The sequence below is a fragment of the Anguilla rostrata genome, chromosome 15, assembly GCF_018555375.3.
Source record: "Anguilla rostrata isolate EN2019 chromosome 15, ASM1855537v3, whole genome shotgun sequence".
Taxonomy (NCBI): Eukaryota; Metazoa; Chordata; class Actinopteri; order Anguilliformes; family Anguillidae; genus Anguilla; species Anguilla rostrata.
The window spans coordinates 28,877,891-28,905,578 of NC_057947.1; the positions used below are offsets into that span (position 1 = coordinate 28,877,891).

General features: G+C 48.5%; 1 protein-coding gene across 1 annotated transcript in view; it reads left to right on the top strand.

The window, feature by feature from the left end:
- The window catches only part of nme7 (NME/NM23 family member 7), a 55,045-nt gene that overhangs the window by 11,784 nt on the left and 15,573 nt on the right, over positions 1-27,688 (top strand). Inside the window, 6 exon segments of the mRNA XM_064310292.1 lie at positions 2,785-2,895; positions 5,786-5,836; positions 6,595-6,802; positions 7,430-7,535; positions 19,763-19,827; positions 25,265-25,333. Of these exon segments, the coding sequence (XP_064166362.1) occupies positions 2,785-2,895; positions 5,786-5,836; positions 6,595-6,802; positions 7,430-7,535; positions 19,763-19,827; positions 25,265-25,333 (610 nt within the window).

The following is a 27,688-nucleotide window of genomic DNA, read 5'->3' on the forward strand; positions in this document are numbered from 1 at the left end:
TACTGGAATTAGCAACCAATTAATCACAGAAAGCACTGTCAAATTAACAGTTTAAGGCTTTTTCAGTGAAGCATAGTCTGGGTACAGCGCTCAAAGCTGCCAGACAGAAAACCGGAGGATAAAATATTTCTTCTCATTAATTAATGTTACAGTTATCGACAGTGAGTCTCTTTTTAATGGGACATGTCAGCCACTTAGAATGCCCTGTTTGGTGTAAATCTGGGGCCCGAATGCTGGGCTTCATCATCAGCCGATACGTCCCCCGTACCCACAGTTCAGTGGGGTCTCCAGATCCTGTCATTCTCAAAGGTTCACTGAAGGGATTTTATCTGCATTGGGGAATAACTGTCAAAATTAGTATTTTATTTGTACGTACAAATCATATTATTTGTGTGTAGAAGTAAAATAATAACTTTGACAGTTATTTCACAGTTAGGCTGAGCCTTCAGTGACATCTTTCTTCACACTGATTGTTCTCATACACCTGCTAATATGTCCCAGACTGCACCAGCGTGTGGGATTAGCCGGTAGAACCTCATTCTGACCCAGCAGCCTGCCTTTTCATTAGTCCTACACCCTTTCTCCCTGCTCACAGTGGAACGAAGGGGGACACAAGCTTAATTGATCTCCAACTCAACCTTCTTTTCAGCAGCCGAAATGACCCCTTCCAGCCTCCCCCCCCCCCCCCCCATCCGCAAAAGAGCGAGCTTGGGATGGGCGGCCAATTTATTTGGGCACAAATTGGCGCCCGGAGGAACGCACCTCCTGCCGCTCTGATTGTCACAAAGCGAGCGAGCGGCTTGGGGCCGCCCCTGAATGCTGCTCTCCGTCTGCCGGCCCTGAACGCTGCTCTCGGTGCCGCCCCTGAACGCTGCTCTCGGTGCCGCCCCTGAACGCTGCTCTCGTGGCCGCCCCTGAACGCTGCTCTCCGCCTGCCGACCCGCTGAAACGACCGAGGTACTGAAACGTGACGGAGTGAGAGATCTCCGCCCTTACAGCCTGCTCCTGTCTGCTCCCCCGCTGTTCCCCACACCCGAGGCCGCGTGAGGAAGAAGGCGTGAGTAACGCTCAGAGAATGCCTGGCAGAGGACCTCCGGGCCCTTTGCCACGCGAAACGACTCGGCGGTCCAAAAATGTGACGTTCGCTGGTTTTCTGCTTTACCGTGTCTCCTCGCCGGACCAGAGCACAAGTCTGCCTCACTTTCCGTCCCTTCATCTCAGAGAGGAGGTTAAGATTAAACAAGAAATCAGAGGGAGAGAGAGACCACCACGTGATACTTCAGAGAAGATTAAATAGTTATGTCCTGAAGCATTGAATCTGTAGAATGTTTGAACTCAGGGATACATATGAGCAGAATGGTAATAATGCCATCTGTAAGGCGTGTAGCATGTGCGGTGTAGATGGGATTGGGCTCCACACACTGATCCCTTACGCCTGACGTGCACGACTTCACCACCGAGTTCACAGCAAGCCACAGTGGCACACTTAAGGAATGGACCAGAGCAGAATTGGGGTAGAGTCTGTGTTCTCTACCCATACCTTGATGGTATGCCTTGCTGTAAATGAACTTTGCCTGGTAGAATCCTTTGTAAAGCACTACATTATTCATTCCGTATTTTTGTCATTGTTTGTAGCTTTGAATAAGTGCTCACATGATTGTGTGCTAATGAAAGATTGCTCTTCATTCAGTGCTGGCCACATATCCCTCCTCCTGATAGGTGTTTTTGGCAAGTGATCAGTCAGAATTCTGATGTTTAATATCCATTAACAACTATTAAAATCTCAAACTGTACAGTGTGTACCCACCTTTACTTGAAAACAGCTCAGAGATAACCTCAGACATACAAGTGAACACGATCCATGAATCTGCATAGATTACTCTTTCTCAGTCAGCCTTAGGGCAAAATCTGGATCTGCGTCCGAACGCAAACAGAAGGTCACTGGGTCTGCCTCAGAGGGTTTGGAAGGAAGGATGCTTCATGAAGCTAATTGGGTTGTTTGGGTTGCTCTCCTCTAAGGTGGCTGTTTGCAAAGGCAGTGCTGCTTTGCGGTGCAGCTGCTGATAAATATTATGAGTGTGTGCGTGCGTGTGCATGTGTGTGTGTGCGCGTGTTTGTGTGTGTGTGTGTGTGTGTGTGCGTGTGTGTGCGTGCGTGTGCGTGTGTGTGTGCGTGTGCGTGTGCGTGTGCGTGTGCGTGTGCGTGTGCGCGTGTGCGTGTGCGTGTGCGTGTGCGTGTGCGTGTGCGCGCGTGTGTGTGTGTGTGTGTGTGTGTGCATGTGTGTGCTCATATCAGTGTGCTGGCTGCCTCTCTGCCCAGAGCAGAATATTGTTGGTGTGTGACGGCTGTGACAGGCTTTTATTTGTGTTCAGAGCTGCAGCCTGATCAGCACGACTCACACTCTGCATCTCCAACGTGTTCCTGCAATGAATACTGAACATTTAATCTCTCTCCCTCTTTCTCTCTCTCTCACTCTCCCCTTCTCTTTCTGACTTCCTCGCCTCCCCTCTCACTCCCTGTCTCTCTCTTCTCTCTCTTTCTCTCACTTTCTCTCTTCCTCTTTACTCTCTCTCCCTTTCTCTCCCTCTCTCCCTCTTTCTTCTTCCTCTCTCTTTCCTTCCTTTCTTCTCTGTCTCTCCTGTACACCGGGGGTTCCAGCCCCCCCTCAGCCCCCACAACTGAATGAATGCGTACCTGCTACACCTCATTTTAATCCTGTGCAGTCATATGAGATATAAATTTGACATATAACCGAGATGCTTTTCTACTCCTTTTTTTCCCCAGAACTCTCGCTATGATAAAGCCAGATGCTGTGACCAAGATTGGTGACATCATCCAGATGATTTACAGTGAAAACCTGCTCGTAACAAAAGCCAAGATGACAAAGCTATCGTGGTAAGAAAATAGCCTTTAAAATTTCATTGCTACCAGTAATTTACTTCTCTGCATTCACCTGATTTGAATTGCTACCATTAAGTATATAATCACTGATCTGCATATTAATGTTATAACACAGAAATCAGTTGCCAGTTGTGCCCAGTGTTTCCTGTTTTAAAAAAAAGCCTTTTATATATTTTGGTTATGCGTTTGTAAGTAAATACTATGTGCATGTGTGTAAATGGACTCCTGCATGGGCGAATCAGAAGAGTTGTAGAGCGGGGCATTGGCAGAGGGGTGCATTAAAAGGCCGTTCGGCCCGCCCCCCCGGCCCGCGCGCGTCTGCTCGCTGTCCTTCCGAGCGCCCGCGGCTTTGTGTCTGTTTGTGTCTGTGAAACGCTGGCAGCACTCGGAGACGGGCTGTGAAATGGCCGCTCGCTCCCGCGTGCTGTTCGGCTCCTCACGCTGGCAAACGCTAGGCTCTCGTAAACGGGGTCACCCTCATGCCAGCAGACTCCAGCAAAGTGGAAAGTAGGGGGGTGTAGCTTCGGTTGCCCCGGGAAACTGCGTGGCACCGAAGGCCCCGATTCTGTAGAATGTGCTTTTGTGGCACCGCAGTGGAATTAAATGCTGCTTATTTGCGCTGCAAAAACCAAATGAAAAGTCAGTCTAAAACTATTGTACTCTGATCTTTTTATCTTATTTCTATTACTTTTTTGCGAAATAATACACTTTGTTATATCAGATATGTTTTTTTTGTTTGTTTGTTTGTTTTTTTATAAAAGCACCATAGCGGAAATTGCTTTTCACATTTTCAGAAAATGGAATAGAGATCGTGCAGCACATCCTGGGGCCCGAGGCCGTCCTGCGTGATCTCATTACAGCCGCAGACTCTGAGCGCGCTCACGGAGATCCTCGCTTCTGAAACAGCACTGCATAATACGAGAGGAAGCGCATATTCTGCTTATGCGGTCATCAGGACATATCGCATTCCAAAAACATTAATCAGGCTTTCCTGCGTATCACACTGTCCCCTGAAGTAAAGCTAAAAAATAATAAAATGTTTCTTGGATTTAATTCCAGAAAATTTCCCAGGCGTGCTTGCGTGTCGTGTAAGGCCGTGTGTGCCCGGGGAACAGTCCCTGTTTACGGCGACAGCAGATGGTGGCAGCATTACTCCATTTCGGCTCAAGGAGGAAGAGACTGTGGCTCCTCCTGTAGGCCCGGCGTCCGGGAGGAGAAATGGATGAGGACAGCGTTTTTTTCCTGCGGAGCCCGGAGTCACGACGAGTGGCGGTGTCACATCGGAGCGCGCTGCGGGACGCGGCTGGCGTTTTTAGCGGATGTCCCCCCCCCCCGGGCGATCCGCGGCGAATTGCTCTGCAGTTCTCCCAGGCTCCTCTGCTCAGCAGACTGCCTCATCCGTCACCTCAGGAGACTAGACATACGCATTCAGCAACACTGCCCCCTGCGGGTTGCCCAGAGCACCCCCACAGCGTTTCTTAAAGGCTACGGGGAATGTACACAGTGCATATTTCGAACCAACGTGAGGAAAATACCAACCACGTACGCGTTCAACTCTGCCATACTGAATGTTATTGAAAACGTTGCCTGTTTCTTATGTGCGTGGCTAACTGCAAGAAACAGCATTGGCAGTCACAGAAGTAGGAAAGCTGAAGAATTGTGAGTGTCGATATTCTAGCGAATTCCCGAATGAACGTTAAAATTAGGCAAGCTGAAGCTGTCGGGACTGGACAGATTGTACCTACCGTGAGCTGAGTTTAACAATGAGGCCTTGCTGCTCTGCTCAGCTAAACACTGTAGGTATGTGCAATTATAGAGGTGTCTCCCCAGGAGATGTACAGTGTATGGAAATTGGAAACGGCTCTTATCAGTAAATTCAGTTCCTTGACCTTCTTATGGAAATGCTGTCACAGACTGTAATTTGCAGTGGGAAGTACTGGCTGTGGAGTTAATTCATCCCAGCCATTTTCCATGAAGCTGATCTGACGTGAGGTGTGATGTACTCTTTTGCGATACGAACAGCAGAATATCGGTTCAGTCGTGCGTTGCGTGGAAACTGCTGATTGCAGGAGGGTGATATGGGCAGTGCGGCCCTCTGTTTGCGGGTGAGTCTGGAACGGCCGATGTGAAAAGCAGCTGCGATGGAATGTGGTGATAAGCGGAAGGTGTCAGGGGTGCGCGTCTTCACCCTGTTCTGATAAGGTCTGATAAGGCTGTGTTTCTGGAGCCCTCCTCCCATGTCTTATCTGTGCGGTTGTAGGAAACCACAGCATTGTCATGGGCTGCATTTTCTCAGAAGGTTAAATATTTGTGACAGCGCTGTTTGGACTCTCCCATGATAATTCCTCTGAGTAACCTTGAAGGAGTTTGGGGACTGCAGATTCATTTAGCTGGATTGTGCAGAGCATGGTGCGTGTGAAAATACGAGGTCAGCCGCAATGGCGGTTTCCCTTCTCATGGGACTCGTATCTTGCAGAATGCACTGTGCAGTGAATTAGTGGCTTATCCTTAACCCACCATCCAGCTCTGATGCATCGTTACATAACATTGTGGCATTTGCAGGGTCAAATAGCGTTCCTTAAGTTTCTTCAGGAAAAAAACTAAGTAAGAAGACTCAGAAAATCTAATGATTAATGACATAAGATGTGAAAAAAGCATTCTTGTTCTGATGTCCCAGAATGACTTCGCTCCTCAGAACCTGCATGGGGCCGCTCTCTCTCTCGTTAAGGGAAAGGAGCAGCAGCGTCATCATCGTCGCTGATGAAGAGGCTGGAGACCGGCGCAGCGCTGCCGTAGCCGCCGAAGGGGACAGGCCGCCACAGACCCGTCACTCATTAACCGCCTCCCCCTCTCTCTCTCTCTCTCTCTCTCCCGCCTCTTTCAGGAAGCAGGCGGCAGACTTCTACTCCGAACACCAGTCAAAGCCTTTCTTCAAGTGAGTGTGCTCGGCGCGGCGCGTGAACGATTGACGCGCGCGGGCGCGGGCGGAGGCGGGCGGAGGCGGGCGGAGGCGGGAGACGGGGGGGCCCTGAGGGGCCACTCTGGGAAGCCGGCCGCTGGCATCAGCAGCCCGCTGACATTGCTGTGACTTTGCAGCACGTCTGAGCGGGAGAAGTTTCGCAGCCTCAGAACTGCCGCTGTGTGAAAGCTGTGCGGCTACACGCTGCCAAAACCACACACACACACACACACACACACACACACACACACACACACAGGGGCTGCAGTTACAGAGAGAGCCCGTCGCTGCAGAGCTCACACACTCTCTTAATGTGCGTGTCCTGTGGTTTTGAGATCGTGGGCAGCGTTGTGTGAGACAGGCGTTGGTTGAGAGCGTGCCACAGCTTCACGTTTTATACAGTGATTGTTCGCACTTGATATTTGTGTTTCTGGCATGTTTGTGATTTAAGAAATCTGCATTCACTAACATTTTAACTCTGACAAAAATATTTGAATCCAAGCCCAGTTTATGTGGCTTTACCTCCCTAGATAAGTAATTTATGTCCTTCATAAGGTATTGCTTATTAGGAAATAAATCTGGCCTGGTCAAGGGTCACTTAGTGGAGAGTGAGTGTATCCTGTTGTGAGGCAATGTAATGAGTTACCTAACAGTTTCACACCCTTGACTGGCTCTCATGCTGAATGGCTGCTGATTGGACGCTGGATTTTGAGTGATGTGTCTCTCGTCCGCAGTAACCTTGTCCAGTTTGTGACCTCCGGCCCGGTCGTTGCCATGGAGGTCATGGGCGACGAGGCGGTGTCGGCCTGGCGGAAGATCCTGGGCCCGACGGACTCCGCCGCGGCTCGCTCCGATGCGCCGCGCAGCCTGCGGGCCCAGCTCGGCACGGACGGCACCAAGAACGCCGCCCACGGCTCCGACTCGCTGGCGTCGGCGGCGAGGGTAGGCAGCGCTCCCTCCGCTCACCTCACAGGCGGTGGTTTGGGTTTCTGGAACATTCTAAACTGTTTCTGGTCAGAGAGCGCCTCATTCTCTCACCTCTCAGGCGGTGGTTTGGGATTCTGGAACATTCTAAACTGTTTCTGGTCAGAGAGCGCCTCATTCTCTCACCTCTCAAGCAGTGGTTTTGGTTTCTGGAACATTCTAAACTGTTTATGCTCAGAGAAAGCCTCATTCTCTCACCTCTCAGGTGGTGGTTTGGGTTTCTGGAACATTCTGAACTGTTTCTGGTCAGAGAGCACCTCATTCTCTCAGCTCTCAGGCGGTGGTTTGGGTTTCTGGAACATTCTGAACTGTTTCTGGTCAGAGAGCGCCTCATTCTCTGCCACTTCCTGGGTGGAGCTCAACACGGCACCTTGAGGATGAAGAGCGGGTTGTTGCCAAAACACAAGGGTACAGGGGAGGAGAGTACATTTTTGAGAATATAACCTGTTAAAAAGGGTATACAGGATGTATAACACAGGGATCAGTTCGAGTGAGGAGTAGTTATGCATATGTATCCCCCTTTGTACTACCAGGGAAGACAAGCTGTACGTTTTGTGAGCAGGTTCTGTGTTTTTTACCTTGCAGGAGTTGGAGTTTTTCTTCCCCTCTACCACGAGCGGTGGCCCCTCCAGCACGGCAAAGTGTGCGGACTGCACGTGCTGCATCATCAAGCCGCACGCCATCTCAGAAGGTAGCGTACGCTGCTCAGATCCCTCCTGCCGGGCTCTGCGGTCTCCTGCCTGTGCTCCACTGGGCCTGTGCTTCTCTGGGCCTGTGCTTCTCTGGGCCTGTGCTTCTCTGAGCCTGCGCTTCACTGAGCCTGTGCTTCACTGGGCCTGTGCTTCACTGGGCCTGTGCTTGTCTGGGCCTGCGCTTCACTGGGCCTGTGCTTCACTGGGCCTGTGCTTCTCTGGGCCTGCGCTTCACTGAGCGTGTGCTTCACGGGGCCTGCGCTTCACTGGGCCTGTGCTTCACTGAGCCTGTGCTTCACTGAGCCTGTGCTTCACTGGGCCTGCGCTTCACTGAGCCTGTGCTTCACTGAGCCTGTGCTTCTCTGGGCCTGCGCTTCTCTGGGCCAGTGCTTCACTGAGCCTGCGCTTCACTGAGCCTGCGCTTCACTGGGCCTGTGCTTCACTGAGCCTGCGCTTCACTGAGCCTGCGCTTCACTGGGCCTGTGCTTCACTGGGCCTGCACTTCACTGAGCCTGTGCTTCACTGGGCCTGTGCTTCACTGGGCCTGTGCTTCACTAAGCCTGTGCTTCAGTGGGCCTGTGCTGCCAGACGCAGGACACTAATAATCCCCGCTGCCGTTCTCATCGCCCGCCATTGTGTCTGTGCGCTCAGAACACTGGCTGTAATTTTCCGCTTGAGTCAAACTCGGCGGCACTGCGGGTAAATCCTGAGGCTCGGGGTCCTCTCCCGCTCAGCCACCCTCTTGAAAGGGCCCATTGTGGCCTCCGCCCGTCACACATTTGAGCTTTCCGTGATGGATTTGCTGTAATTCGTTGGAGAGATTGAAAGGGCTGATAATGTCAGATTATTGTTATCACATTACTTTCATTTGCTGGTCTCGTCATTGTTGAGATTCTTTTGATTGTATAGACAGTGTGTGTAGGCTTTTCATTTCCGGCCTGGATAGTTGGTTGAAGGCAGTACTGCAGGGGAAGTGGCCTGTATGTTTGTGGCAGGGCTTTTTGCATTGCCATCCCCTCCCCTGTGTCCGTTTCCTCTCATGGACGTCTCTGTTTTCCCCTCTCTGCTCCTGTCCGGCCCGTGTTGTGTCTGCCTCGGTCCCGGCATGCGTAACTCTCTGTCTCTCGGGATTGTTCCCAAATCCGCAGCCTGATCCGTGTTCTCTGGGCGTGCCCCCGGGCTCTGGCCTGTGAAATCTGCACAACCCCCCCCCTCCAGCCCCCTGAAACGGGCGGACGTGCAGCAGCGAGGGCGGGGGGAGGATGGGGGGGAACTCTGCCCCCTACCCCTGCCCCTCTGCCCCTCTGCTCCTCTGCTCGTCTGCCCCTGCCCCTCTGCCCCCTGCCACCCTGCCACCCTGCCCCTCTGCCCCTCTGCCTCTCTGCCCCCTCTGCCCCCCTGCCCCCCCCCCTGCCCTTCTGCCCCCCTGCACCCCAGCCCCTCTGCCTCTCTGCCCCCTCTGCCCCTCTGCCCCTGCCCCCTGCCCTCTCCTCTGCCCTCTCTGCCCCCTCTGCCCCTGCCCCCCTGCCCCTGCTCCTCTACCCACCTGCCCCTGTGCTCATCCTCCTCACTTCCCCTCAAAGCGCACCTCTGAGGCTCACCTGTGGTTCTCCCGCTGCTCTGGGCCCTGGCCTGCTGTGCTGCGTCTCTGTCACAGAGAGGTCGCAGTGCAGCGAGGGTCAGGCCTTCCTCAGAACGGCCCGGAATATTCTCCGCTGCACGCTGCGCTGCACAGCGGTCCTACGCACAGCGGTCCTACGCACAGCGGTCCTATGCGCAGCGCGCCGTTTAATGAAAACCAAACAAACGATCTTCCTCGATTCAGAATCGCTGACGAGGCGGTGCGCTGAGAGAACATGAAAACCCTGTAGCTCTCAGCACATTACAGATCGCTCGGCGCGCCGCCGTATCCTCGCAGATTCTCAAACGCCGCGGGACGCGCGAGCATGCTAATTAGCACAGCTGTAAGAGATCGAGGCGTCTGTCATATGGCACCGCAAACGACGGTTCATGAAATGGATCCTGTTTGTCACCAAGAGTGGGTTTTGTGTGCGTTCACGGTTTTAGCTCGTTTTTCATGCTTTTTCGCCAGGTTTCGGCGGGTCACTTTGAAAGGACTAGCCACGGCAGCCTTGCCTTGCTGCAGAATTTGTTTTTCTTGCAGGCGAGTAACTCTTGCTGGTAAATTTTCAGACTGTTCTGCAGGTAGTTGGCCTGTCTTGCTGCAGGCATGTCCATGCTGGGTTTCCGAATGGCATTTAAAAAAAACATCCGCATTTTATGCTTCCCCAGAAAAGTAATCTAGTGAGGGTGGTGTCAGCAGAATGTCTATGATTAACACTTAATGACACTTAATCCAAACTCCGGACATGAAGTAATTGTAAATCTGTATGGCAGCGAAGATAGATTGGCGGCCTGTCCAGGGTGTATTCCTGCCTCTCGCCCAGTGCACGCTGGGATAGGCTCCAGCCCCCCCCCTCCCTGACCAGGATAAGTGGGTATAGATAATGGATGGATGGACGGATGGATGTGTGCACTCATAAGTGACTTCATTCAGTCTAACGTAATAGTCCAGTAATGCGTGATTTGTGTAGCCGGCAGAAGGGCTGTTTTTGTTGTGCCTCTGCAGCAGGGTGTTACTTTGCGCCCTGCACAGATAGGCTGTGTACTTTGTGTGATGAAAGGGCAGTGCACTGTGGGAGCTGGCTGCAGTGAACTGCCGGCAGATGGAAAATAGGGCTCTTTTATGAACCGCTAGCTATGGTAGCTATTAGCGCACTTGCTCATTAATCGCCTGCCATATGCACTGACTGTGTGAGTCACCAACCCGGCAGGTCCCTGCAGAGGGCTTGTAGCGTACGCACACACACACACACACACACACAGGCACACGCACACACGCACACGCACACTCACACTCATACGCACACACACACTCACACAGGCATACACGCACACACACACACGCACACGCACACACACACACACACAGGCACACGCACACGCACCACACGCACACTCACACTCATACGCACACAACATCACAAGGCATACACGCACACACACACAACATAGGCACACGGCATCACACAACAGGCAAAAGCAACACCACACGACACACTCACACTCATAGCAACACCACTACAACAGGCCATACGGCACACACACACAGACACGCACACACACACACACAGGCACAGCATCACACGAACGAATGCAACTCACTCATGCACACACACACTCACACAGGCATACACGCACACACACACGCACACGCACACGCACACACACACACACACACACACACACACACACAGGCACACACATACACATTTACACACACACACTCATACGCACACACACACTCACACAGGCACATGCACACACACACACACACACACACACGCTCACACACATGCATACACATACACATTTACACACACGCACACACACACACACAGGCACAGACACACACACACATACACACGCACTGACACTCACACGCGCACTCACACACGCGCACACACATACACACTCACACACATACACACATGCATACACATACACATTTACACACACACACACACACACACACACAGGCACAGACACACACTCACATACACACACGCACTGACACACACACTACCCTACTTCACTGCCAGCGTGCTTGCAGAATAAAGTGTGCCAAGTGATAATTCAAAGAGGATTGGAGCCTGGATTATATTTTGATTATGGGATCTCTGTGGGATTCTGATAAAAGCTGCAAATAATAGCAGAGATCCTGCAGAAAGCACAACAATGTATAATTAATTAGCCTACTGAGGTTTAACTGGACCCCCTACTGGTGGCTTAAACCTTTCAGGTTATTTCAGGGAATTGTCTTCCCATTTAAGGATTTGTTCATTTAAATAATAGAAGAATGCAATGCACCATGTTCATAATTTGAAGTTCACTGCCCTTCTCTAGTTATGAAGCTGTGTGCATTTTAAGTCTTCATTACTGAATTGATATCAGGACAAAAAAACGATTCATGTGTGTAACTGCAGTTCTGTATCAGCCGACTGCTAACGTATCATTTTTCCATGTGAAAAAAAGCATTTTTAAGGCATTAACACCGCCATCGTCACTGCCCATCTTAAACGAACATCTGCTACTGAGCAGCCTGTGTCCAAGTACATCTTTATGCATTGTACAGGTCCAGTGCTGATGAACTAACCCTCACCATCTGGGTCCCGCAGTCATTATGGTGGTGATGAGCAGACCACCATGTTTAGCTCACTGATGTTAGTGGGCTCCATATTCCGGTGGTAGAACCTGGATAAGGGGCAGGGTGATGTCTGGCAGACACCAGAGCAGGTGTCACTCGGAACCACCCTTCTGAAGCTTATCAAGGCTCCTTCTGTCGGTCTGGGACCGCAGACCGGCAGCACCACACTGCTGAGGACAAGGCAAGGCAAGCTGTCTGGTGTGGTGTCTGGAGTCAGCTGTGCTTTGGACAGCATCTCCCCGGTCATTCACTAACCAAGAAAGACAGCTCGCTTCTCTTTCCTTTGGCATATGTGCCATACGCCATTAAGAACTAAGTAGGGTATGTCATCAGTCATGATGTCTGGCTCTCAGATGTTAAACCCTAGAACCTTCTCGGCTTAAGGTGAAGGTGCCAGCTTCAGCCTAAGGAACGAGCTTGTGTGCCTGTTTGCGCCGATGTCATCGCCAGTAACAGAGCAGGTTTGGCTGAGATGTTTTATGCTTCTCGTGGCGAGAGACTAAGATGCAGAAGGAAGGATTCTGAAGTGCTTTGTTGAGGTTCTGAGACAGAGAGAACTGCTTTAATATCCTCAATGGGCATATTCTGTTCACAGCTCTCGCAGATGGAAAACAGCACAGTAATTAGGCTGTGACATATAGACACGTGAAGCGTGTGTTGGCAGTGAATTGTACAGTGTAGAGTTACAGATGCTTTAGTTTAAGACGACTCATTTATTTCTCTGTGCATGGTGTGCATTTGAGCAGTGTTCAGCTGGCCAACCGAAGTAATGTTGTACCAGTGAAACCCACTTTGCGTCCTGTGGGATTTAGTTTGCGATCTGTTGGAAAACGTCAAATTAAGCAGGTGCACGGTATTATTAAAGCTAAGCCTTTGTGCCAGGCCATGCACTTGTCATAGTGCATTGGACGTCTTTGCCCCGTGGAGATAAATGTGTTATTGAGTCAAAGAGATCATTTGGTTCATGATGTAAGACAGCGATCGCTATTTTCACACTCCTAACTGACAGTGTACAGAGCGTGTGCCGTGGGGGGAACCTGTTCTCCTAATAATAAACAGCTGCTACTCCAGGAGGCCCTCGTGAGGAGTTACTGGGGGGGACTGACGTTCTCTAGAAAGCAGGCTTTATTAGCTTGGCCTCATAACGTGATATTTCTGTAGCAGCGGGCATACAGCCAAGTGACCTTGGAGCAAAGTCTTCACCTGAAATGACTGTAGTGTATGCAGTTCCCTGGCTGCTCTGTAGTCCCTGTGATAGTGATCAGAATTTGACACCGCTCACCCCGTGTTTTCTAATAATGCCCTCTTGCGGTGTTTCACAGCAAAGATACCATTTCTTGAGTCAGCATTTCTGTATTCTTTCAGATAATTACATTCCAATGAATGTCAGGCCTGGTACATTTTGACCTCTGTCGTTGAACAAGGTGACTGAGGTTTCAGAATGGTGTAGAGGATTCCCAGGGGAAGCGGGAAAAGACTGTGTAAATATTTCCCAGGACCGTTTACAAATTCACCATTTTATACAGAATTTATATTAAATTGGATTTTCTGCAACATGTAGGCCCCACATTTATGCCTATTGCCAGTACATTGAAAGTGTCAGAAAGCAGTGGAATTGCACAAATTGTCTGAAAGGAACTGAGTGGCTGTGAGTGTTTGGAGGGAGAGAATAGTGGTGTGCTCTATTGAAAAAGGTGAAGTGCGATAACCCATTGTAACATAATCTGAGCGAGGCCTATCTTTAACCTTAATGCAAGAGGGCAAAGTGTGCAGCATCCTGTGAAAACCCAGTTAAACCATTACCTGTAGTAGGCTACCTGCTAATCATTTGCTCAAGCTTCAAGTCAAGTAACTACGGTAATTGTGGTTTTTATTTTAAGTTACTGCTGGCCACAAATGTTCTTCTTTTAACAAGAAACTAAAAATAGTTTGTTGTGTTTTATTGGTTTGAAGTGCTCAGCAGCTTTACTTTGATCTGTTTGTACGTTTAAACATTTTAATTGCTGAATGAGAGGGCTATTTCAAACTGTGGCACAATCCTAGGCTTTGCACATTTGTGAAAAACATCATACGGGCTTGAGTAATGTATAAACGCAGTAACCAGAAAGAGGTTTATTTTAAGAGACGGGGTCAGATTAGTTGCACCATTCACTTTTTCACTGTTCTTGCCAAGAAAGAGTATAGTGTATGGATGAGCCTTGCAGGCATGAAGGTGGTGCTCATTAACCTGTTCCCTGCCCGGCTCAAAGTCCCTCCCGGTTACACTTCGAGGTGAACCAGTGCACCCGGGATAGTACTCGCCTCCTCTGTGACGTCCCCTACCAATGGAAAAAAATCACACTCTCGTTTATCTGAGGGACAGGAATTGGGAAACCTCTGTTGCTAGGCAGCCAGGACACCATCGCCTAGCAACAAGCCTACCTGCAGTTTTGAGATGACGCAGTGGGGGGGGGGGGGGGGGGGGTGGGTGGGGGGGGGGGGTATGACAGGCAATGCAACTGAGGGACTTTGCCGTCAGTCTTGCGGGGGGGGGATGCACTGAATGCGATGGACAGATGAAGGCGTGGCCCCCACAGAGCCCAGGCATGCCTGAAGAAGTGTCCAGCTCATCCTCCCGTGCTCATCCTCCAGGCCTGGCTGGAAATACCCGCTTTTATAAATAGCTCCGGTCCGTCTTTGGAATGTTTGCATTGCCGGGTGTCCATTACATGTCCGGAGGATGTTTTTTACTGATGTATTAGTCGAAGACATAAAACCAAGCGTTGTATTACAAGCACAGCGTTAACTAGAACACGATACGGCCACTCTTGTTAATTTAACTGGTGTAGCGTTTGTACCAAGCTGTGTGGCCATCGCTGCTTTGATGAGTGCTGGAATGTGTTGGGTCAAACTTAGGCTAAAAGGAGAGTATCCTCCTTTGGAAGGCTAAAAAAGCTGTAGCTGTGCTCGTTGGCTGTATGTCCCGTCAGTCAGACTGATGGGGCAGCTCCTGTCTGGACTCTGGCCTCATCCGCGTTTCCCCTGCCTGTCCTCCCTGCTGCATGTGAACCCGATAAGGATCTTAATGTGGTTTTCAATGCCTCACGATCTTGGGGTGGAAAAACAAATGCAGTAAGGCGACACCGCTCTACATGGGAAAGTGAACAGCTGGAGGGCTCGCTGTGCTGGGCCATGCAGTCCTGTTCCCAGTGGAAGGCGATACGCTGGTGAAACCCGCGCTGGACCACGCCGGGCCGCGCTGGGCTTTGCTGGGCCATGCTGGGCCACGCAGTCCTGTTCCCAGTGGAAGGCGATACGCTGGAGAGCCCGCACTGGGCTGTGCTGGGCCACACTGGGCCACACCGAGCCACGCAGTCCTGTTCGTTGTGGAAGGCGATACGCTGGAGAGCCCGTGCTGGGCTGTGCTGTGCTGGGCCACGCAGTCCTGTTCCCAGTGGAAGGTGATACCCTGATGCAACCCATGCGGCTCTGTCATTCCTGCAGCACTCCCAGGCCCCCGTGTGTCTCAGCAACAGTGCAGCGGCTCGGTGGGATCCACAATTATTTTTACTCAGATAAAGAATCACTTTTTTTTTTCTTTTTTGCTCTGCATGAAGAATCACTAGAAGGGGATGGATATGAATATGAATCATGGCATAAACTGTGTGGGGAATGCGAGTTACATTTTAGATGGGACAAAATGTTTTTCAAATATGAAAATAGTGAAATGTTCAGTAATGAGAAATGCTTAGTTTTACATTAGCTTGAATTCGTTATTCATGTAAAAAAAAAAATCGCAGTTTGCTGGGATGTTAATTAAAGCACATCTTACACGCTGATGATTCTGCTGTAACCTCTCGTGCGGTGTGGAGTCCTGGACCCTTCACGTGTGCTGAGTTGGGCTCATTTTCCTTTGCACTTTGCTCGGAGCAGACGTTACGGAGGCGGATTTACTACTCCAGCGCTGATCAAAGGCTGCTTTTTCCATTGAAGTGCTCTCTGCCAGCCGTTATCAGAACTGGCAGGACACTCCTGTCCTTTCAGTTTTCAGAAGACGCAGCACACACGCCCAGCAGGGTGACAGATTAGCCACCTGCTTGCGGTTCACACCGTTCGCTCTCTGTAAATAAGTTCAGTTCTGTTCTATGTAATGTTATTGCTGAGCAGTGTTATCAGTCAGTAAAATGTTGCAACCCACACTCACTGATCTGATAGGTTAATTAGGTTAGTCATAGTAGTGTTTTGTTCCTTGTTGGACCAGTTTGTATTTTTGTGTGTAGAAATTCAATTATTATTTTGGGGCCCCATTGATATGTATTGCCCTACTAGAAGTAGCAGAGTAATGGCTCTTTCTTCCTTAAAGGAGTCGGTTATCGACGGCCATCAAGGGGCCAATCATGTGTTCCATGATTGGCCCCTTGATTATAGTGCCTATATTATTTTAAGTAATGTTTTTTTGTTAGTGCCTAATTGGTTGTCTACTATTGGTTCCAAAAGACCCGTATCTGAGACCTACCCCAAGTTTGTGTTGGGCTGTGCTTTTTCCTTGAAACTTTCTTTGGCACCAAATGGACAATGATAGCAGTGAACTTTATTACAAACATGGAAAACTAGTCAGAAACTGCAGAATATTCCTGTCACAGTATACTGAAGCCTCCGCTCAGTTTTATCACAGTATTTTTTAGTAATTAGATCTGAGTTAGATCCATTAAGTACTCCTGCAATTACCAAACTCATCATTTTACGATAACGATAAAATGAGCACTTGCTGACAACGTCGAGCACTTGCTTAAACACTTGAAACTGAAGAACAGCGTGCATTGTGGGAGGTGTTTCTGTACTGTGTTGTTCGCTCATGAAGTCCTTTTCTCATGCGCGCTACTTAAGCTCTTTCACAGACTAATCGGGCCCAAGCAGGTGTGGAAATCTGTACTTTAATCGCACCTACAGATCCTTTTATACTTTATCCTCTCTTTCCTACTGGTTTTTGAAAGGATTAATAGCCATGCCTATTTTTACTAGCTAATTCTTGTTTCTTGCATTATTTATGAATTTGAATCTTGTAATGTTAAAAATAGATCTTTTATGATGTATAAGCATGTTTGCAGGACATAATTAATTATATTATTATCAGGACCCATCTCCTATTCTTATTTATCATATATATTATTTATAATGTACTATTGTACATACACACATACATATAGGTTTTACTGTATGCAGTAGGATACTGTATGTAGATTTGAGATGTTTGAAGCAACAAAATGTAAAGACTCTCGTGCTAAATTGCTAATTCAAACTTCCGACTTCAGTTTCTCAGTATTCTCTGTGTTGTATTAGAGCCGTCACACAGCAGTCAGATGTTTATTTTCCGGCATTTCTTTCTGAAATTGAAGCACAAGCTCAATTTTGTATTAAATAAATACCCGCTGCTTTGTGAGATGCTGGATGTGGAAGGAAAGCAAGTCAGCTGTGGAAGTTTCATCGGTATATATATGTTTCATTTTCATATGGTACTGCTGAACCGCAGGCATGCCCTGGGCGTAACTGTCAGGGTAAGACTGATTGTTTTGTTATTTTTATCGAAGGAACATTGTTCTTAAAGACCCGTGCGGGGCCTCCGGGGGGGTCTGTAAAATTGGGCCACACCGCGCCGTGAATGTGAATGAGCGGGGGGGCGGGGGGGGGGGGCAAATTTGTCAAATCAGCGTTTCCCGCGGTCGTGCTTTTATTAAGGCGAGCCACATTAATAATAAGAAATGTAACTGCCGTAACGACGGACCTGCGATCAATAAAAAAAGAAGGCATGTAAAATAAACACACAGCCTCAGGCCACACCCACACAAACCAGACCTCTTATTGGTCTGTTTCTGCAGTCATACCTGCACAGTAAAATGTCCGGTGTTAATTCAACTCTGACAGAGTACATATGAGTCTAATGGGGACTATATGTACTCTGTAAGAGTTGATATAATATTGAACATTTTGCTGTGAGTGCACTGGACAGTGATGGATGCTCATGTTAAAGATGGGTCCGGTGGTGAAGGAGAAGATGCTGGTGTCGTGTGAAAATCTTGACCTAAAATGTTCTTGGACCGCTTATTTTGGTGCTTTAGCTTCTGAAGTACAAGTGAACGTGCCTGAATCATCACGTGTTGCCGTTTTGTTGATCTCACAAGGGGAAATCTGCTGTGCTTTTCAGTCTTTGAGGCCTCTAGATGACTAATTGGCTAGATGGGGCATAATGCAGAAGACACACAGGCGCTTTGAATATCTCACTATTGTTATGAATTATTTATTCAGCACGTGCCCTTTTGCTGCTTCTGCATCCTCGCGTCCCAAATAGCTCCTGGGTAGAGCTGCATGCTGTTTGTAGGGCTGGAGGTGCAGGAGAAACACACAGAGAGGCTCCTTTACACTGCGGTGGACTCATTTCACCTAATGAAATATTGCTGAGAGGTTACCTGACAGCGAGCTGGGCCTGGTGATCTGATTACAGGCCAGACACTGAGCGTGGACTCAGAAGCGTCCCGTGCCTTTGCTGAAGGCCTCTTCTCTAAAGGGAAGAGTGCCTCCCAGCTCTGTAAATGGGAAATGGGCAACGGCAGCAGAGCCGCCAAAGTTACGAGCCAACGTGAGCGTGGAGCAGCGTCACTCGACGCTGTCCGTCTCGCCCCGTTTGTGTTTGAGATCATCAGTCAGAGAAATGACTCTGTGGCGCTGTCTCGGAGGGAAGATTATCTTTGGCTTTTTATCAGGAGCCCAGCGAGAGCAGTTCTTGTGTCTCCTCTGGCCTTCAGCGAGATAAGTGAAGTGTGAGGGGTTTTAATTGAGCCGGGGAAACAGGGGGCTCGTCGTTTCAGAGCTCCCGGAGACGGGGCTGATTTGCAGCCCGTGTGTGCTGCTGTTTCTTCTGGTGTTATGACCTTATGCGTGTGATAGCAGAGCACAGAGACCTTCAGACGCTGCTTTTGTGTATGTGATTACCCCGGCTGACGTGTGTGTGTGCGTGTATATATGTCTGCAGGTGCGTGGTGTTTGTGTGTGTGTGCGTGTGTGTGTGTGTGTGTATGTCTGCATGTGCATGGTGTGTGTGCATTTGTTTATTTTTATTAATTTGTTTATTTGACAGGGGCAATGCGCAATAAGTATGTTGTACCTGGTATCGCTAAAAGCTCATTTGCATCTGTGGTCCCTGGGCAGGAATCGTCTGTGACATACGATTCGGAGCAGATGTGTATGCACATGTGTGTGTGTGTGTGTGTGTGTGTGCGTGTGTGTGTGGTACAAAAAATGTGATCTACCCTTTCAGTTTGAATAGCAAAGGGCTCAGATTCTACCCAGTGACATCTCACTTGCGTCAGAAAGGTAGTTAAAATCTAGCTGAAAGACCTGCCTTTCCTTTTCTTTGTCATACAACACCGATCCATTACCTCCAGCAGGTATCTGTGGGTCCCAGTTAGCAAGATTACCCTCTGCCTGCTGAACCCGAGTCAGAGACGCCCTGGAAACAGGACTGTGCTTTGAACAACACGGTGACAGAGCGATTAGGAGTCAGTCCTGTCTCCTGTCTCTCTGGGACTTCTGTATACCTTACCCTTTTCCTCTGGACTTCCCTCTGCTCAGTGTTTAGTTGAGCTCCCATTAATGCATCTTAGTCTGATGATTGTGAGAGCCACTAAGCACTTACTTTCTATGCATATAGGAATGCACTGTGTGTCAGAATGAATGCTGGTATTCTGTATGAATCCTTATTCATGTTGTAATTTACTTGTGTGCATCTGCCATTGACTGCAGCAGTGTCTCTCTTCCAGCAATATCAAGCTTCGTGCGCAGAAAAATCCGGTGGAGTACTTTTAACTGTAATCCAAATACACATTGTTCCTACGGAATTGGGTTTAACACTGCTTGATTTTGACACTGGCCATTTTGTTGTGTGAATGGCTCTGGAATCACAAGCTGCCTCCTCTTTCTTCTCAGGTCTGACCGGGAAGATCCTCTCCTCCATCACTCAGGCAGGGTTTGAGATCTCAGCCCTGCAGATGGTGAGCCACAAGCCATTTCTGAATGTGTGCGCGTGTGTGTGTGCCTGTGCGTGTAAGTAGGTACAGGGATACACGTATGTCAAAATGCACGTTGATCAACATTTGAAGACATACTCTGTTTTTAGTGCTGGTATTTTTTTTTTAGCACATATTTATTTTCAAGCGAGAAGTTGTATAGCTTTGTGCGCTCACGTGTGTTGAAAGGAAGGAAGAAGATGCTAGAGAGAGAGAGAGAGAGAGAGAGTTCTCTTTTCTGTGAGTCTGCTGGCTCTGTCCAGTTTATTCCTCCTGGCCCCACATGTTGTCTTTCCCAGACCCCTGTCTCTCTGCGAGGCTCCTACAGCTGTGAAGATGTGCACACAGCTTCGCTGCCTCCCCCTTTTGCTCTATTGAACCGTCAAGGCTGAAACTGCACACGTGCTCCCCTTGAGCCGCAGGCGTATCACTGCATGAAAGGAGACTGCAAGCGTAACTACAAACAGTTTGCGTATTTTTAATCTGTTTCTTTTTTTTGTTTTATTTCTCAAATATGGTTTAATATATTAATTGCTAAAGTTCCAACTACATCACTAATTGTTAAAACATCAATCACTTGGGGTTCAGTACATTTATTGAATGCAGATAAATAACTGCATGGCGCTGCATATTGTTATTATTCTAATGTAACCCTGTTTCCTTGTCCTGAAATGAGAGGAACTCTCTTTTGCTGAATATGACTCCCTCCTTCCGGAGTACGGATAGAATTAGACAGACTCAGCTCACCGTAAACTACTTTTATGTCGGTGCACTGCGCTTTCAAGTGATTATTTTTCATTTTCCAATGGCAGCCTGGTGATGAAAATGGACGATACTGCATTGAAAGCTGAGCTGTACAGTTTAAAATTTAAAAATGTCACGATAGGATTTCCTTCCATACACTTTCACAAATGAGTGATGAAACAGAGTCACACACACACTTTCACTCTAACAGTCATGCAGCAGAGTCACACACACACTTTCACTCTAATAGTTATACAGCAGAGTCACACACACTCTTTCACTCTAACAGTCATACAGCAGAGTCACACACACACACTTTCACTCTAACGATCATACAGCAAGTCACACACAATCTTTCACTTACAGTCTGCAGCATAGTCCCACACTTTTCCTCTAGCAGTTGCAGAACCTGTAACTGTAAGGAAAAACAGAAGCTCAATAAAGGGCTATGGTATAGTTTGGCAGCTTGATAGTTGGTGAATTTGTGTCCTGTGGTTGCAGGAAGTGCCTTGTAACTCACACCAGTGAGTGTGTAAACTGCCGCTCATACTCTGGCTGATGGACTCTTTCAGAGCTCAGTATTTCCTTCTCCTTCGCAGTTCATGTAAAACGTCTGTCTCTGTAAAATGAGACTTTAATCTTTTTTCTCTCAAGTAGAAAGCTGTTAGATTTTAAAATGAGTCGAACTGTCTCACTTCGTTGGCATTATTTTTAAAAATCTTATTTAGCAAATAAAGTAATAGGAATAATATTTGAATTTAAATATCGGACTAGAATACTTTCACTGTTGGTTGAATGGGGATTTTTTTTTTAATTGAACATTTAGCGGTACTAAAACGGTAAAACAGGTTTCTGCAACGGCGTCTGTGTCTTTGTTATTCCTTGAATGCTCGGTAATGAGAGAAGTTCTGGAACAAAAGTGCGAGACCGGGTTTCACAGGGCCAGCTACAGAACGGGACGCTGCGCTGCGTCTAGTCCTCGCTTATTCAGATAGCTGCTCGGTGGCGGTCCTTGTTGTCCCTGCGTTGTTGTGAGAACAGGCAGCTCTCTGACCTGATTGGTTGGCACTGGGTGAGAGACATTGCTCAGATTACACACTCGGTACAGTACAGCCCCCACACGCTCCGTCGGGGTGCTAGCTGTCTGCCAGCTCGCTAGTCTGCCTGAACCACCACAGCAGGGACTTGAACCCGATTAGGTTCATCTACCACGGTCTGCACTGTGTATTGGTTCTGGCAGTCTGATTTTGTTGGGAAGCATGTGTTCTTTGCTTTGCGCGTTAACTTTAGCATTTTGTCCTGTGCATAAGCAATGTACGCATTTTTAACTGTTTTTAACAGTTAAATGGCCTTGTGGCAGTCTCTAATTACCTTGATTACAGCACCTCTGGTGAATTGGTGGTTCAAACATGTCCTGACCTTCACATGCAAGGCCATGCAAAGGCATACATATATCATGTGCCGTCAGGTGTTCCCAGTTGTGATGTGAATGGTCCCATTACTGGAGACTACTTCTGGAGATAGTACTGTCAACAGCCGTTTGTCAAAATATTTAGGTTTCTGTGAGATGGCAGTTTATCTCTGTGAAACGCGTGCGGGGAAGCAGACTCATCTCCTCTAATCTTTGCTCGCTGCCTGAGAAAATATCACTGTCCCTGCCCCAGCCCAAAAACCCCAACCACACATACTGCTGAAGTCACACGACCTGCAGTCACATGACCTGAAGGCCTTCTTATGTTGATTTTTGCCGGTCTAAAGCTGACCCTGGATTTAACAGGTCAGTCATTACTCAGGTCAGGCTTCCATGCAAATCTCCTCTTTTTATAATGGCATCTTTTTTCGTGTCCTTATTTTCTGATGAAATATGGAAACGGTGTTCAAAGCACTGAAGCACTGTGCCTTGAGTAGCGTATAGGACAGTAGTGTAGTATAATGATATGGGAACTGGGCTTGCAACTCAAAGGGTTTAAGATTCAATTCCAAGCTGAGGTACTGATCTTGTACCCTTGAGCCAGTAACTTGAATAGAGTGTTGCAGTGATGACGTCTTTTTGTAAGCCAACCCGGAAGTTTCTTTCGCCATGGGTTCCCTCGGCAGATTTCCAATGCTTTTTTCCCCATAAAGATTTAAATTTCTTCAGAAAATAAGGTCTGTGCTTAACGTAAACCTAAGAGTTTCACGTTTTGTTCTACAAGATAAATTACCCCTGTTAATATCTCAAACGTTAATTACGAAGCCGTTATATGCTTTAAAGTTGCTGACAAGTTAATATATTGAAACTACTAACGGTTATGGCGTGTAGGCGGGGGTGGCATAGAAACATGAGTGGCGGTTGGCAGAAAGGTGTTGTGTGATGAGGGGCAGGGCTCTATAGCATGTGCCTGTTCTTCCCTTGCCGGCAGCAGCATGCTTACATCAGTGACGTTAGCCCTCAGGGAGCCCTGCTAAGAGCAGCCCTGTTATGAGCAGCCCTGCTAAGAGCAGCCCTCAAGGAGCCCTGCTATGAGCAGCCCTCAGGGAGCCCTGTTATGAGCAGCCCTCAGGGATCCCTGTTATGAGCAGCCCCCAGGAGAGCCCTGCTATGAGCAGCCCTCAGGGAGCCCTGTTATGAGCAGCCCTCAGGGATCCCTGTTATGAGCAGCCCCCAGGAGAGCCCTGTTATGAGCAGCCCTCAGGGATCCCTGCTAAGAGCAGCCCTGTTATGAGCAGCCCTGCTAAGAGCAGCCCTCAAGGAGCCCTGCTATGAGCAGCCCTCAGGGAGCCCTGTTATGAGCAGCCCTGCTATGAGCAGCCCTCAGGGATCCCTGTTATGAGCAGCCCCCAGGAGAGCCCTGTTATGAGCAGCCCTCAGGGATCCCTGCTAAGAGTAGCCCTGTTAAGAGCAGCCCTCAGGAGAGCCCTGCGATGAGCAGCCCTGTCAAGAGCAGCCCTCAGGGATCCCTGTTATGCGTAGCCCTCAGGAGAGCCCTGTAATGAGCGGACATGTACTGCACTCTGGCAGGCTGCTCCTTTGACCTCCTCTCAGTGGTGTGAGTGGAAGTGAGCGTGTGCGAGAGGCCCCTCCTCTGGCATGTTCCGCTGAAGCTGCGGTTCTCAGCACACCCAAGTGCTCTCTGTGGCCAGGAGTCCCGTGGGGTGAGGAATAATTGGCCATAATGTCTTCCAGAAAGTGAGGGTTTCATAACATCTATGCTGCTGCCCTGGACATACGTAGGACTTTTTGTTCTTCTTTTTTTTCCCCTTAATTTTAAAGAGGAATTGCACTCGGCAATCAAAACTCCGTAGCCTGACTCCGCCTACTGCACAATTTTGAAAAAATCATCCTGGGGTGGGTGGAATAGGCGTGTCCATCTCATTTGCTTGAAGTCTTCTCCATGCAAATTCATTTCTACAGCGTATGTGGGCCTGTATCATGTGACTCGGATCAAACTGTCAAACTAGGCATTGCAGATCAAATATGAATCAAGATTCAGCAACTACATGGCCTATTTCTCACCTCAAATGCTTTCAGAAACATGTTTTAGTGGACTGTTTAGGTGGAATATGAAAAAGTTTATGAACAGGCTGCCATGTTTCTCGGGTTTAAAAACGTTGGGCTGAAACCAATCTAGCCAATCAGGTGCCGGTAGTGTTCTATTGTATTATGAAGTAAACAGACAAATTTGTAGCCAGCAGCAATTTTCCGGCTGTATATGTTGATTGACATTTATATGATGTAGTAGTGGGGTGGAGTTAGAGTCAAATGCAGAAAGAAAATTTCTAATGTTAGAAGGCAGCAAAAAGACATAGAAACATGTTTACAGGTTTAATTTTTTTAATTATTTTTAAATTTTTAAGTGATGTGGAGTGTTATTCCTCGTATTCATGTAATATTTTTTCCCTCAGTTATGTCATTTTTTTAAATAGAATTTTTAGCTCTCAGCATTAGGGCTACAACATCTAATACTAGTAATACTAGTAACCAATACTGCTAAAATGCTTTTGTCTGTGTACTGAAGGAGAGAGAAACAGGCAGGTAATCTCAGGAAGCTCGGTGCTGGGTAGACCTCTATCTCACAGCAGGGATAAGTGATGCCTGTCCCTGGGGAGCGGCCTGTCCGAGCAGCCAGCCTGTGCTCTTGCATTTGGTGTCTGCCGCTGCCGGAGTGGAGCGGCAACCTCCATACGCAGAGACAAAGCCCTCAATAAGGGCTGATGCTCGGTCTGGCCCAGAGCGCATCTCTCTGCTGCGGCTCGGGGAAACGCAGGAAGTTCTGACTCCTGCTGCCTAATGTTGCAGACAGCGATCCAGCCAATCAGGTAGTTCTGTCTGCTTAAGCCTCACTGAGCTGTCCTGCCAGGAGCTTCCCTTGTGATGCAGCCGAATTAGTGCTGAAAGAGGTCACATGATCGCGGAACACAGGGCTTTCTTGCTTTGTTGGGTACTGACTACACTGCACTGTGAACATTGTGTTTGTTTTTTCTCTTAATACGCAGCTATGGCTGTAAGTTTCTCCAGCTTCAGTTGTGTGGAATTGTTCTGTGAAGCAGCTTTGTTTTCTTTTTGTTGGCACAATAGATGGTTTCCAAGGTACTTTTAGCTTGATAGAAGACATTATTTTTTATTACAATAAGCTTAGCAGTGTTTTGCTTATGTGCAATTACTCATCCACCCCGTTGAATGTGTTTTCCTTCACAGTTCAATCTGGATCAAGCCAATGCTGAAGAATTCTTGGAAGTTTACAAAGGAGTTGTGGATGAATACACTGTGAGTACTGAATTCACTGAAATGCATCTCGTCCGATTCCCTCACTATTTATTTGTTTGTATTTTTAAATTTTAGCACACGGCATAATAATCCTTGTATGTTTAAGTTAAGGTGTGACAATAGCCAATCAGCATGGGTGAGATAGAGGTGTGTGTCTAAAGGCTGGAAAACTGTGGCGTCAGTGTGGGAAGAAAAGGGAAATGAATGAGGTCTGAATCTCTGGAGGAGTTGTCTGATTTGTAGCCTCCGCTGGGGCTCAGTCCCTGTCATCTCAGAGTCATATTTACACACTGAACCTTCTGCTGGAAGATGGATATGGACGGATGGATATTTTCCCTCTATGTTTCCCCTCTTGTCTCTCTCTAAAAAATAAAACCTTTTACCTGTACGAGAAGGCAGATTCCCATCACTACCCACCTGACCTTTATTTCAGGCGTTGCTTAGTTGTGATGTCCAATGAAATTGAAGCTCCGTGCAGGGGGAGTGATGTCATATGGCAGGATTCCCAGCCTGACGGTGCTAGATAGCGACCGGGCTGACATTGTGAGCCCCAGCTGAGGGGGGTCAGCCGGAATGCAGATGCTGGGGTGTCAGGGGAACCCCTGCCTGCCGCACTCGTCCAGCTGAGTTGGCTTGTTGCCATGGCGCTAGGTTAGCTTTGGGAATTTCACAAACAGGCGGACACAATCAACTGTTCATAAATAACGCGATGTGTAGTGAACAGACTGAATGCTGATGAAGTCGCTGTCATTTTGTAGCCCAGCATGTTTTATCTGTATTTTCTTATCATCCATGAACATACACACACACACACAGAGCCTACACACACAGATGCACTTCTCTGTTTAGTTACCTGATCAGATTTGTAATGCAAACTAGGCTCCTACTTCAAAGGCACTGCCTAATAGGTCTAATAGAGCTTTTACAGCAACAAAATTAAATTTCTCCCCTTACCCAAGATAGCATATTAATGAGGAGGAAAAGTTGATGGAGTCTTTCCCATAAAGACCCCCAGCTGGTGTTTAAATAAGGCTGTGAGGTCACTCAGAACTGATCTGTTCCCTGTATGAGCAGGGCGCTGACTAGAGGGCGTGACCTCAGCTCAACCCCAGAGGAAATGTGGCATGCTATTGTTTGATCTTCGCTTTTATCGCCGCAGGTAATGCAGCAGGCATAGGTGGATGTGCACCCTTAGTAGCGTCTGTCAATGATTGATTGTCCTTGGTTATTAGTCGCTTGCATGGGGGTGATTTTATGGTTCTATCACTCCTGCAGCTGATAAGGTTAAGCTACTCGGGTATAAAGTCCTGCTACTATAGCTCCTTGGAGGATTGTTTTGTGGTGCAAAAACACCGTGTCCCTTGGTAACGTGCAGAAGGACCCCTGTCTGCAACGTGAGCTCTGGACCCCACAAATCAAAGTCCTCGCCCTCTTGCTCAACTTGACAGCTGCCCTGAAGCTATAGGTGCTGTGCGTATCGATGCGCGTTGATCCACGATCATGGTGGGTCTGTGAGACTGGCTGTAGTTGTCCGCTCATCGCTCCTTCCTGAGCTAGCGTTTCGTGTTAGTTTAAACCGAGCTTAGTCCTGCAAGAGCTGACGAGTGGTGAGCGGTCCTGAGCGGTCATGACGCCTGCAGAGTCCAGCACCCGCTCGAGCGCGACCGATCGGCCCGTTGAGGGGGCTTTCGGTCTCCGTGGAGATGGAACAGCTGCACTCTCTCTCCGGGGCGGCCTTACACAAGGCCCGTTCTCCTCCGGTTACCTGCTCGGCGGACTTCCTGTCTCTTTCTGCGTCTCTCAGCAGGTCTTTGTGCTCGCTGCCGTGGCGATGAAACCCCCGCGCAGCCACCTGTCCGCGTTATCGCGCGGCTGGATCCCCGCCCAGTCACCGTGGACACCCTTTCCTTTGTACCGCTGAGCGCGGCGACCCGGCCAGTTTGCTTGTGTTTCCTGCCCGCTGTCCTGAACGCTACCGTCTAATTTGTTCCAGTCAGTCTGAGCCGAGACGGTACGCGGGCCCCGATTGGTTTATTTCACGACTGGACATTCCAAAACGTACCGCTGGTATTCATTTACCATATTACGCCGTTAAAGCTGACTTCAGCTAAAAGGCAAAAGGCATCATTATTAACTTTGTGTTCCCTGCTACCTGCGTTGCTCGCGTTGTGTGAAGTAAGGACACGTTGTAGCCTAAGCTGCTTATGTTTACTCTGGGCTAAATATGAGAGTAAGAAAGCTACTCCACTGCCCCCCCCCCGGAGTGTTTATTTTGTTTAAATTGCTCATTGTGTTTGTCCTGCTCATGCTGAGTTAATTCAATAAAGGCCTGGTGGGGTCAGTTTTGGGCCAGTC